This window comes from Dromiciops gliroides, chromosome 1 (genome assembly GCF_019393635.1).
Source record: "Dromiciops gliroides isolate mDroGli1 chromosome 1, mDroGli1.pri, whole genome shotgun sequence".
NCBI lineage: Eukaryota > Metazoa > Chordata > Mammalia > Microbiotheria > Microbiotheriidae > Dromiciops > Dromiciops gliroides.
The window spans coordinates 278359704-278373911 of record NC_057861.1 but is presented as its reverse complement, the minus strand read 5'-3'; the positions used below and the strand labels follow the sequence as shown (position 1 = coordinate 278373911).

General features: G+C 35.7%; 1 protein-coding gene across 1 annotated transcript in view; it reads left to right on the top strand.

Moving 5' to 3' along the window:
* ARFGEF1 (ADP ribosylation factor guanine nucleotide exchange factor 1) overlaps nucleotides 1–14208 on the top strand; it is a 171509-nt gene that overhangs the window by 24448 nt on the left and 132853 nt on the right. The window contains exons 2-4 of the mRNA XM_044004861.1: nucleotides 5757–5787; nucleotides 6464–6620; nucleotides 7760–7906. Coding sequence (XP_043860796.1) covers nucleotides 5757–5787; nucleotides 6464–6620; nucleotides 7760–7906 — 335 coding nt within the window. The remainder of the gene's footprint in view (nucleotides 1–5756; nucleotides 5788–6463; nucleotides 6621–7759; nucleotides 7907–14208) is intronic.

Sequence of the window (14208 nt, the reverse complement as noted above, 5' to 3'; positions counted from 1 at the left end):
GATGTTCTTAATCTGTAGCCTTTCTCCTTGAAGGTAGAATGAGCTTTACTCTTCTCTGAATCCCCTCTCTACATTCTACACCCCCTCTCCCCCAGTGCACTGTGATTCACATTTTAGATTCTTGGTAAACGTTAAATTAATAGATTTCTCCTTGCTACTTAATTATTTAATAGTTTATATCTTACTGTTAAGTACATAATTCTATTTTGTGGCTCTACTTTAGTTGTTCCATAATTGCTTCTTCAAGTTTTATCTTTAGCCAATTTGGAAACTTCTTGATTCCAGAGTTGTGGTTTTTAGTTTTACATCCTTGTGTAGCCCCTTTTCTGGAGAATGAGGTTCTCAATAAGTCTGCCATATGAAGTATTAAAAAACTGTTTTGCTAGTATCTACAAAGTTGATACCTATTCTTGAATTGTATTGTAAATTGTTGTTCCAGTAATGAATTACGAAATGTAACATTTCTTCTTTAGTCATTTAAGAACCAGTGAGGGGCAGCTAGGTGGTGCAGTGGATAAAGCACCAACCCTGGATTCAGGAGGACCTGAGTTCAAATCCAGCCTCAGACACTTGGCACTTACTAGCTGTGTGACCCTGGGCAAGTCACTTAACCCCCATTGCCCTTCAAAAAAACAAAAAAAAAACAAAAAAAAAATTTAAAAAAAAAAAGAACCAGTGAAAGCCATTTTGTGTGATTAGACTGTTCCTAGTTTTTTGATCCATAGATAAATTTGAATTAAAACCAAGGATTCACATGTCTTTTCTCCATAATTGTAATATTGGGTAACAGTAATATTTCTTGGTAACTTTTGGTTTACTTACCAATGATAGAACTCACACATGGAGAGAGGAAATAACTACACTAACCCCTACACAGGATAAAACTGAAATGATTAGTGGAGCTCTCTAAATTAGTTGTATCAGATGTTTAGATAAAGAGGAATAGACCACCTCTTAGATAATAAATATCTGATGGATTTATAAATATTAGGTAGAGTTTTTTATATCTATTTTCATTTCATTAGGATTCTGTGTGGTTTTGTATAGCCAGTAAAGAGTATCTGTTGCCATTCTATTTGTACTAAATAGAATGTTCTAATGGGTAGTGTTGTGAATATTAAGTATACATATAAGGTGACATCTTATCCCAGGCACTAAATTTACTCTGGTAATGGTAGAAACATACACACCACAAACTCTCTTATATACTTTATATGCGCTATATATATAGTGTGTGTATACACACACACACATACACATACATGGGGTGTTTAGGGAGGATGAGCATTTCTGGCATGATGGCTTGCTGAGCCCTTTTCAGGGCTGCTCATTCACCTTTGGTCCACTTTCATTGAACTCTCACCTGTGGCTCCAAGAAGCTATAGCACATGCAACAGCCATACCCTGGTAAACCATCTCAGCACATGGGCCAAACCAAGTTGAGGGTAACCAGCAGGCCTCAAACACGTCCGTGAGTTAGGGGGATGTCTGCCTCAAGCATGTGAATACTCTTCCTCTGGAATAGTGGATGTTCCAACAGCAATGAAGGCAGCTGAAGCAGGCACCATGGACTACTCAGAGCTTGGTCAGACATCAAAGATGCTAAGGTCATCCACTGCACCCTGGGCCATCACCAGTCTTTTGTCCTGCCGATGGACTAAGGAAGAGAGAATGAGGCTGACAACTTTATGCAACTCTGCCTCACTTAAATCTACTTCAGGAATCACCCTGCGATGTCATTGGTCCTCTTTGAAAACAAAAGGACAAACAAGAAATATATTCATGTATGTGTATGCATATATACATATATGCACTGAATATATATATATATACACACACACACACAAATACACATACATATACTATCACATATTCTGGTATGATTTTTAAAAAATTATTGAATAAGTTTTATTTTGACTCAGTGGACAAACTCAAACCCCTAATTATGCTAGGTTTTATGGAACAGTTTTAATATGTTTAATTTGCTTTGTAATATGTATACTATGTCCTTCTTTCTTCTCAAGGAGTTCACCATCTAATGGGGGAAGAGAATATGCAAAAACTCTAAATAAAGGATAAATTAGAAATGATCTCAAAGGGAAGGAACTTCAGTCATTTTGGAGAAGGTTGGCTTTTTCCTGGAACTTGAAGGAAACCAGAAAGCAGAATTGAGGAAGGAGAGAATTTCAGGCATGGGGGGGGGGGCGCAGGAAGGAAAGGATTGTACCTTTATTTTCACTAATCTCTAGCTAAAATCTAGCATTTCCTTCAGTCATTTAAAACTATTCTTAGAAGAGGTCCAATGGTTCACTAGACTACCAAAGGAGTCTATGGCACACACAAAAAAGGTTAAGGACCTCCGCTGTAATGGATGAGACCAATTATGGAGTAAAATTATCAGTTTGTCAACAGCTATTAGCAAGATTCCTTAATCTTTTTCATTTTGATGGGAACATTTGTTTAAAATATTATATTGTAGTTAATTTCATCTTGAGATATGATGAGACACAAAAGACTTTCTTGCAGAAGAAAAATATTTTCCTTTTATGTAGCTTGAACTGTCCATTTATAACCTTAAGAGCATTTTGAGTATGCAAATATAGATATTAAATTTATATTCAGTGTTTCAAATCTAAAAATAAAATTCTGCCATCAAGCATCTCATCTTATTCTCTTAAAATGTCCATGGTTCAGGGGGCAGCTAGGTGGCACAGTGGATAAAGCACTGGCCCTGGATTCAGGAGTACCTGAGTTCAAATCCGACCTCAGACACTTGACACTTACTAGCTGTGTGACCCTGGGCAAGTCACTTAACCCCCATTGCCTCGCCCCCCCAAAATGTCCATGGTTCAGATTCATTTTGGATAAACAGAAAGCAAAATAGACATTATTTTTCATGAAGATTAAAAATCTATTAGTTTTTACCACTTCCCAAAATTCATCACCTAATCTGAGCAGAGCAGCAGTGGGAGTCTAAACAGTGGGACTAAAGACAGATAAAGAAGTCTTTCCTCACTAGGAAATAGCTCACAGTCTAATAGGAAGTAAGAGAATAACTTGTCTACTATATGAAAGCAGAATTTGCCTATAGAGTGGACAAGCTCAAGTTAAGTAAGAATTGTATTAAAACTTTTATTTTGCAAATGCCTCTGTTGCACTAGAGTGATAAGATTAAATCTGCTACCTAATACTTTACTAGGGTGTTCTGAGGTTTAGATGAGATAATATATGTTAAATGGCATTTAAATGAAAGCTCTTTATTTCTGTTATTAGACAAAATACCCTCTCTTGTTTAATGCTTTGTTTTTGTTTTTACAATAATTGCATGTAGCTGATACCTTTCAATTAAAGATAACAAAGTTTTTATACTTAAAATCTTTGTATGAGCCACATCTTTGAAAGGTATAATGTGCAACTAAAAAGTAAATGAGTAATCAAATTAGCATACACACACATTAAAAATCTAGATATGAAAGATATAAGAATTTTTTTTAAAACCCTGAAACAAGGGAAATAGGTTTTAGTGAGCTTAAAATATTCAAGCATTGAAGTTATAAAAAGAGAAAACAGTTTTAAGGATCATAATACATTTGGGGCATCTAAGTGAAGTAGAGCTCCAGGCCTGGAATCAGGAAGACCTGAGTTCAGATTTGTCCTCAAGAACTTTTTAACTCTGTGTTCCTGAGCAAGTCACTTACCCCTGTTTGCCTCAGTTTCCTCATCTGTAAAATGAGCTGGAGAAAACCAGGAAAATCCCCCCCAAAAGGGTCAGAGTCTGACACGACTGAAACAATGGAGCAAGAACAAAGAGCATATACATCATTTGCCATTAAAGTGAACTAAGTAATGATCAAAGTAACTGCTTTTCCCTCTGGATAAAGGGATTGCTTTCTTTATGTTACTCTCACTTCCCAGGTTTTGCCTAATCCATAGCCACTTTGTCCATAATGTCCTTTTCTCTGCCTTCTGACTTTACAGAAATATTATTCTTTGCTTTCTTTAATCTTTCATTCTGCTATTGTCACTCTTTTGTTGACCTCCTGCTCCTCCCCTACTTTTCCACTGAACTTAAGTAAAACCCAAATACTTTTGAGCATATTTATTGATCATTACTGTTATTGGAACATATTTTGCACTGTTTGACAGGAGGAATGTCCAAAAATAGGACATGTTTTATCATGATAATTTAAAATTTTGTATAAAATATCATAAAGCATCAATATTTTCTCATGAGATTGAAAACTCTAGTAATTTGTGCGTTCTTCATTATTTCTTAGACTTTTCTGATATGCTGAATGTGAATCTAAAGAAAATGTGCTTGAATGTTCAAGCAAATATAGAAGGGAAGCTAGTGTTTGGTGCAAATTAGGGTGCTATGATTACTCATCTCTTTTCTGCATTGGATTCTTGTTTTGCACTTTGAAAACCTTAAACTTTCTCTTTCTTTAAAAAGGTTATGTAATTTATACATAGCATACAAATATGTGAGTATAACTAAGAAAAGTGTGGGTGTTGGATTTATAAGACTTAACCATATTTGAATCATCTTTTTTTGTGATTGGGAGGCAATATAGTTCACACTTCTTTCAAAATCTTGGTACTTTGTACCAAAAAAACCCCAAAACCAAACAACAACAAAAAAACTATACTTGGCACAATGCCTTAGATGTGGTAGTTATTTAATATGTTTGCTGAATTTGAAATTGAAGAGAAAAAATACCCACCACACATGTCCTATTCCATCACAAAAAACTAGTTAATTTTAAAAGAACTTTGATTATAAGACAGCAGCTTACTTAAAATAATATATTTATCCTATGTATTATTTTAGTATATACAATACTAAAAGATCAAAAGCTATTTTATTGATATATTTTTAACATTTTAAAATATTTGATTTTATTCAAATAATCTATTTTTATGGTTTCAAGTGATGTCTTTTTACAAGTCTATGTTTCTGAGCTTTACCTTATTGAAATAGAGCAACTATTGCTTTTATGAGTCATCATCTCAATAAAACATGAAGTAACCTTTATCAATCAATAAGCATATATTAAGTGTCAACTCTGTTATTTCCATGGCCTGTGTAATGATTTATCAATCAGACCACTAGTGAGCCTGTTTCTTAATCCTTTTTTGTTTGTTTGTTTGTTTGTTTGGTGAGACAATTGAGGTTAAGTGACTTAACCAGGATCACACAGCTAGTAAGTGTCAAGTGTCTGAGGCCGGATTTGAATTCAGGTCCTCCTGACTCTAGGCTCCATGCTCTATCCACTGCGCCACCTAGCTGCCCTGTTTCTTAATCCATATATATATATATATATATATGCTGATCTCTGGAGCCTTCCTAACCTTTAAATACTATGGTTTTCTATGTACTATGTAACCACTATTCTCTGAGAAGGGGATACAGAAGAGTTAGGTGCTTATCTAACATTCTTGAGGTGCTAATAACTATCTATTTGTAGAGCCAGAAAACTAAAGTTTTACTCAGTTCTCTGAAGTATAATGTTTATTTTTAACAATATTTTAAAATTTATGATATTCATAATTGCTTGCATGTAATATCCAAAGCAGCCTATATTTTACCTTATCTATTTGCTTGTCAATTCACATTGAATCATAGCAGTTGATTTTTGTGTGACTAAACAACAATTTCCATCTTTTGTAAGAATATAAATTTCTCTGATCTGTTTCCTTTAGCCATGTACTTATAAATCTAACATGGTGTTGTGTTTTTTTTAATATATTTGCAGAGGAAATAAAAGATGAAACTGAAAAACAAAGGTTAGTGTGTTTTTTTTCACTTTAGTAAACATAATTTGGTGCTTTTTGTAAATCTTAGCTAAATTATTAACTTTTTTTTTTTTCAAAAATAGCATGACTTAACCTAGGATGATTTCTATGTTCTCTCTTCAGATTATATTATATGGTTGCCTTAAAAAAAGTAGTTATTGTAAGCACCATAGTAAAATGGAAAAAAAAAACCTTTATATTAATATTGCCAGTAACAAACTTACACAAATCTATATATAAGCTTATTTTTACACTTCCATAGTTATATCTTCAGATTTTTTTCCTTCATAGTGTTTGAGTCATACTTAGAAAATATATTATATTTCTTTGCTACTAGTGACATATATCTTGTCAATGTTACAGTTTTTTCAAAGGCTTATTACTTTATCAAAGGACAAATAATTTATATTTCTTAAAACATTCCGACGTAGGGCTGGTTAAATGTAGGAGAATCATCTTAAACTAGGGAAAACTTGAATTTTGAAAGAACACGAAACAAGGAGCCAGAAATGTAGTTCTACTCATGGTTTTACCACTTAACCTGTTGTCATTTAACTTATCTGAACCTATGTTTTTTCATCTATAAAATGGTAGATGATCATTAACTCAGATTTATGAGTTTCTAATACCTATGATGTTGTAATCAGAATATTCTTTTTTTGTTTAGTCCCCCTCATGGAGAAGCAAAAGCTGGTTCAAGTACTCTTCCTCCGGTGAAATCGAAGACTAGTTTTATTGAAGCAGATAAATACTTCCTACCATTTGAACTGGCATGCCAGTCCAAATGTCCCCGGATAGTTAGTACATCCCTAGATTGTTTACAGGTCTGTATAAAATACTGTTACCTAGAGTCTGTCAGTTTTAATTGTGTATCCAAAACACCATCCACAACTGATGATTCATACTGCTTTCGTTTGCTGTAGAGGACAATTAGCACATTTTCAGTAGCAACATTGAAATTCCATTTATAACTATAAATAGCCCATTGGTTAGCTGAAATAAGACAAAATCTTGATTACTGGTATCTGATAAAAAGTATTGACTCAACCTACAACACAGCTATGAAGCAGAGTAAGAAATGAAACAATTGTGAAATTCAAAAAACACATTTACTCAAAGATAGTAATGCTTTTAGTAAAGGTATAGTATCTGAAACTTTTATTTTTAAGAATGGCATAAGCTAGCCTGGCATAAGCTCTCAGTGCTCCAGGTGACTTCATAAGATTATGAAGATGCAGATCTATATTGGTAGAGGGAGTTTACACACTGGGAGTTCCCCTATGGTGACAAAATCAGACATCTAGGCAAAAAAATGATTAATATGTGACATACTATGGCCCTTGTGTAGAAATCAGTCCTTCAGGAAATGCTCAGCCCAAATTTAGGCCAGTTAAATTCTTTAAGATATGATGGGTTTCAGTTTAAATAAGAAAGACATCATTTGCTTAAATGAAAACTCATTCTTTGAAAATTCATCTTTGCCCTTTTGGTTCAGATCCAAGTTTTCAGAGTAACTTCTAGCTTTTAAGCATTGTTTATTGTAATTCTCACAAATGAGTATATTTTTATGTGTACTACCAGTAGAAATAGTTTTTTTCAAACTATATTGACATTTCAGTAGGCAAAAATACCATAATGAAGATAAAAGTTTTATAAATAATACTGCCCTTTTCTGAAGTATCTCAAAACATCCTAACTTTTATCCTTTCCAGTCATGTGAAACTGAGAAAGTCATTTAACTTCTGGATGCATCTACCATCCTAGTACTTATCAACTAAGTCATAGATGATCTTTGCTGGTGGCTGAAATGCTCCATGATGAGAAATCACAGATTCTTTCAGAACATAGCACCTTGAAGTTGAATGATTGGTAGCTAATATTAATGAGGATGTATATGTATGTATTTGATTAAGTATTTTAACTTCTTATTGAGGACTGATAATTGTCTTTTTTCCTTCCCCAGAAACTTATTGCTTATGGACACTTAACTGGCAATGCTCCAGATAATACTACTCCTGGCAAAAAATTAATTGATAGAATTATTGAGACAATATGTGCCTGTTTTCAAGGTCCTCAAACAGACGAAGGGGTCCAGTTGCAAATAATAAAGGTAATTGGTTACATAAAGTTAATTCTTACATTTGAGGATTACTACATTGGAATCTGATTATAATACTATCCATTATAGACAAGATTTCACTATGTTAACTTCTTTTTAGGCAGCCTTCAACCCATTCTTGGACTATTTAATTAATCTAGTACCAAGAAGTCCTTAGTATAAAGTAGTCTCACTTTTAAGACCCTTAGTAATCTAATAACATTTTGGTATAGATTACAGTTCTCTTCAGAACTGAAGTGTCAGAGATGCCCCCATCACTCAGCCCAATCTCTGTATCTCTTGGTGCTCATCTCTCCCCCTCAGCACTTTTTCTCCTTACCTACCTTCCATCCTGCTCCCCACTTAAGAAACATATACACTCTATTCTCGCTCCCTTCCATTTTTGGATCCTCCAATCTAAGCTACAGGAGTTATCAGCACTGAAAGTTTTATTCCCACTATTTAAATGATTATTGGGAAGTTCCTGGTCCTGTGTTTATTAACACAATGCCTGGCACACAGTAAGTGCTTGATAAATGCTAGTTGATTGACTAATTGGTCTCACTGCCAGAGCCTGTAGTTAGGTGAAATAAAATGTTATCATCTAGACTTGATGGCACTCTTGTTCTTATGCAAAAATGTGTTCCTAGTAATAAATGATGGTTAGATTCAGTATTTCTCTTTGTATAATAATTCAAATTATCCCAGAGCCTTATAGTTTATAGAGCACATAAATACATTTATCTATCTCATGAGAAGATACCATTAGATAGTGGATAGAAGGCTGGCTTTGGACTCAAGAAGATTTTCATTCACCTCACTGTATTCCTAACAGTATCACCATGGGCAAGACACTTAACTAATTTAAGTACTCCAGGTCATTCTCTGGGATTAAAAATTACGGGTGACTTGCTGATCTCCCTGGTGAAGGGAGTTTCCACACCAAGATTTCCATATTCCACTTCATCATGCTTACTCCCTTGTGTTTTACAAATGTAGCAGTCTTGCCCTTGACTGCCATCTTTTTCTCTTTAGCATGATTCTGGTATTTTAGCTTTTTTTGTGATAACTACTTGGCCTCAGTTAAGCCTCTCTTGAATTTTATCCATTTCTTATTTTTAAAAGTCAGTGTCTGTTTAAATAGGATGAATTGAAGCTGCTGTGATCACGTGTAGTACCTTTTCTTTTTTATCCTTTCTCCTAATTTTTAAATTTATTTGATCTTTGTCCTAACAAAGTTGGCCAATTGGTAAACATTTATTAAGTACCTCTGATGGTCCCTGCCCTGTGCTAAGTGCTGGGAATACAAACAAAAACAAAAGATAGTCTCTGCCCTTGAGGAGTTCCCAATCTAATGGAGGGAACAACATGCAAATAACCACATACAAACAAGCTATTTACAGCATAAATAGGAAATAATCAATGGAGGGAAGGCAGTACAATTAAGAGGGATTAAGAAAAGTTTCCTATAGAAAATAGCATTTGAGCTGTGACTTGAAGTCAAGGAAACCAGGGTATAGAGATGAAGTAGAGCATTCTAGGGATAGGGGACAGCCAGACAAACATCAAGAAGGCCAGTTTTACTGGCCAGGGAGGAGGAGAATTTAATTGTAAGATTTAAGAAGATTGGGGGTGGAGGGCAGGAGGTTAGTTGTGAATGACTTGGAACAGAGAACTGTTATTTGATCCTAAATGTAATAGGGAGTTTATTCATGGTGGATATGACATACTTGGATCTGAATTTTAGGGAAATCACTTTGGCAGCTCAGATGAGTTTGTACTGGAGTGGGAAGAGACTTGTGGCGGGTAGATTAACCAGTAGGTTATGCAAGAGTCTAAGCATGAGGAGATTAGGGCTTGACTAGGATGGTGGTAGTATCTGCGGAGAGAAGGCAGCGTATTTGAGAGATATTATAAGGGTGAAATTGATAGGTGTTGGCAACAGGTCATATATGGCAGGGGGATTGTGAGAGAGAATGAGGAATCAAAGATGACATCTAGATTGACAGTCTTTATGACTGGAAGAATGGAAGGATACCCTCAACAATAATAGGAAATTTTGGAAGGAGGGAAGGTTGGAGGGGAAAGATAATTAGTTCAGTTTTGGACTTGTAGAGTTTAACATATCTGTGGGGCATCCAGTGTGAGATGTCTAATATGAAGTTGTAAATGTGAGACTGGAGGTCATCAGAGAGGTTTAGAGGTGGATGAGTAGAATTGGGAATCATCAGGGTAGAGATAATAAAGAAATCCTTGGGAGCTGATGAGATCACCAAGGGAAATAAGGTAGAGGAAGAAGAAAAGAGGGCCCAGGGCAGAGGTCTGTGGGACACTGATGCAATTAGTGAATATGACTTGTGTGAAGATCTAGCAGAAGATACTGAGAAAGAGCAGACAAATAGGAGAACCAGGAGAGAGTATTGGCTTGAAAACCTAGAGTGAAAAGGAGGCAATTCAAGGAGGAGAAAGTGATCAAGTGTCAGAGGCTGCAAAGAGGTCAAGAATGATGAGGATTGAGAAAAGGACAATAGATTTTGGAATTAATTATTGATAACTTTGGAGAGAACAGTTTTGGTTCGATGATGAGCATGAAGAATAGAGTAAAAGGAAAGGAAGTAGAGGCACCACAAAAGGCAGGATATATGGGAGGATAATAGGAATGAATAAATCAGTTGGGGGGGGGGGTTGGGAGAGGGAGTTATGGAGCAGTGAGGGTTGAGTGACTTGCCCAGGGTCACACAGCAAGTAAGTGTCAAGTGTCTGAGGTCAGATTTGAACTCAGGTCCTCCTGAATCCAGGGCTGGTACTTTATCTACTATGCCAACTAGCTGTACCCAAGGAGTTTTTTTAATATAGGGGGAGACCTGCACATGTTTGTAGGAGCAGAGAAGCAGTCTGTGGACAGGAAGATAAGTGGGAATGATAGAGGAAGCAATCTGTGGAGGAGATGGGACGGAATGGGAGCATTTGTACTTGTAGAACATTTGGCTTTGGCAAAGGGAAGGGCTAGCTCATCATGAGAGAGAGGGGTGAAAGCAGAAATTGTGATAGGCCTTTGGGTGATCTTAGATTAGTGAAGAGGGAGCTCACAGCAAATGACTTCAATTTTTTCTGTAAAATATGAGCTAGGGTTCTTACCTGAGAGAGTGGCAGGAACCGTGGAAAGTTCCAGGAGGGATGAAAAGGTTTGGAAAAGCCAGTGTGGGATAGTGAGCTAATTTGGGTGGTATAAAAAGATTGCTTAGCCCCAGTGAGAACCCAGTTGAAGCTATGTAACATATATTTGTAGTGGCCACAGGCAAGACAGCTGTGAGTTTTTCTCCATCTTCTTTCATCAGCATGTGTTTAGGAGCAAAGATAGTAGATAGTGGGAGTGATCCAAGGCTGAGACTTGGCACAGTTGGTGATATGATAATGGGGCAAGAGACTTAAGAGAAGAGGACACTGTAGAGTTGAACTGGTTCACCAAGGGGATCACGGTGGGGAAAGGAAGAAAGGGTGGCTAGTGCATTCAGTGATGACTCAGGATTACTGGACTAACTTCACTAGTCTATCCTTTAAGACCCCAAGATAACTTCCATACTACATTGAGATAGCATTTTAAGTGAGAAATAATAATACTTCACCTTTCAGGGGTACAAGAGTTCCATAGATCTATCCAGTGTGCTGGTCAGGTTCCTTTTGTTCTTTAACACTGATACAGTCAAAATGGGTGCCTGATTTAGACAGAAAGGGTGATATCATAAGCATATTAGGAGATCATGGAATAATTTACGTGTCATATCTATGGAAAAGAGAATATGACAAAGAAAGAGATAAAGAGCATTGAAATATAAAATGGATAATTGTGATTATATTAAATTTTCAAGTTTTTTTTTACAAAGAAAACCAATGCAGATAAGATTAGAAGGAAAGCAGAGATCTGGGAAACAATTTTTATAGCAAGTATAAAAGCCTCATTTCTCAGATATATATATAAAAAACTGAATCAAATTTTAAAAAATACAAGTCATTCCCCAATTGATAGTCAAAGGATATGAATAAGCAGTTTTCAGGCAAAGAAATCAAAGCTATCTATAGTCATATGAAAAAAATGTTCTAAATTACTACTGATTAGAAAAATGCAAAATAAGAAAACTCTGAGGTACTACCTCACACCTATCAGATTGGCTAGTATGACAGAAAAGGAAAATGACAAATGTTGAAGGGGATGTGGGAAAATTGGGAAATGTCCAATGCACTGCTGATGGAGTTGTGAATTGATCCAACTATTCTGGAGAGTAATATGGAACTATGCCCAAAAGGCAATCAAGTTGTGCATACCCTTTGACACAGCAATACCACTACTAAGTCTGTATCCCACAAGAGGCTAAAAAATATATAAAGGACCTGTATGTACAGAAATATTTATAGCAGCTCTTTTAGTGGTGGCAAAGAGTTGGAAATTGAGGGGATATTCATCAATTGGGGAATGGCTGAACAAGTTGTATATGATTGTAATAGAAAGAATACTATTGTGCTATATAAGAAATGATGAGCAGGCTATTAGAAACATCTGGAAAGATTTAAACTAGTGGATGGAAAGTGAAGTGAGCAGAATCAGGAGAACATTGTACACAGTAACAGCAACATTGTGCAATGATCAACTGTGAATGACTTAGCTCTTCACAGCAATACAGTGATCCAAGACAATTCTGAAGAACTCAAGATGAAAATGCTATACATATCCAGAGAAAGAACTGATGGAGTCTGAATGCAGATCGAAGCATACTATTTATTTTCCACTTCATCTTTTTTTTTTTTGGTCTGTTTCTTTCACAACATGACTAATATGGAAATATGTTTAATATGATTGCACATGTATAACCTATATCAAATTGCTTCCATCTTAGGGAGGGGGGAAGTGATGAAGGGATAAAGTTTGGAATTAAAATAAAAATGAATGTTAACAATTGTCTTTATAAGTAATTGAGGGAAAAAAATACTATTAAAAAAAAAGACAAAGCTTTGAAAGAAATCTCCTGAAATTCTTTACAAAATCAAATGCTTTGTTTAATCAGCAAGAGGCATAGTAGACAGAGGCAGTCTTGGATTGAAGCCTGCCTCTGATACATAAACACTTTTCCAGTGGCCCTGGGGAAGTCATTTAACTTCTCAGTGCCCCAGGCAGTTGAAAGGACCTGTGGTTGGAGAGTGGTTCCATACTAGGGCTTCCCAAAACCAATGTAACTCCCAGATCAAAGCTAAAAAAGATTAAAATGACAGAACTTTAATTTTTTAACCTCTCAGACATTTGGGGTAAATGCACATGATATAGGCATATTAATCCCATTTTGTAGATGATCAAATTAAGAAAAAAAGAGGTTAAGTTACTTGTCCAAGATCATCCAACTAGTGAGTAATAGAATCAGGAACTAAACTCAGGTCTTCTGACTCTTTTAAGTCCAGTGTTCTTCCCACTTTTGCATGCTTTCTTTATATTCTGGATTAAATGATCTCTTATAGACTAGCCTAGAAATGTAATCAGCAATGTATAAATGTTTCTTTGGAACAATAAATTCCAGCTCCCAAACAACTGATTTACAAACTTGGAATATAATCCTTTGGTAAGGTTGGGGACTGCTATAATTATATGTGTGTGTGTGTGTGTGTGTGTATTTAAATTTTGGCTGGGGGGGGGGGCAATAGGGGTTAAGTGACTTGCCCAGGTCATGGAACTAGTAAGTGTCAAGTGTCTGAGGCTGGATTTGAACTCAGGTCCTCCTGAATCCAAGGCTGGTGCTTTATCCACTGAGCCACCTAGCCGCCCCCCTGCAATTATATTAAAAAGAGGTCTCTACATATAAGAATCTGGAATAATGAACCACTTTAGTTTAATTACTTGCACATTGTAGATATTAGATAAATGCTTAATGAATGAATGTGTAGAAATCTATTTCCTGTGGTAGGCTGCTAACAATGGAGAGGTGACCTTGGAGTTTAAAAAAAAATACAGCATAAACACTCCCACTTTTGTAATAGTCAGCATGGAAAAAGTATAGCTACTTATGTTATCAGTGAATCTTCAAAGGGAACTTAACTTGCTTAATAGATAATTTAGTACACTCTCCCTCCAAAATCTGTTCCTTGACAAAAGTGTTCAAGTAAACTATTGAGGAAGATTGGATTGCTTTACAGAAATAGCTTTCTACAGAAATAACATAGTTTTGGGGAATGTATCTGTAAATGGTCTTAAGCATCTATTATGTAAACCAAGTACATCTGGCACGTGTATGCGCCTCAGTTTAAACCCTGAATATTTCTCATTAATGGTT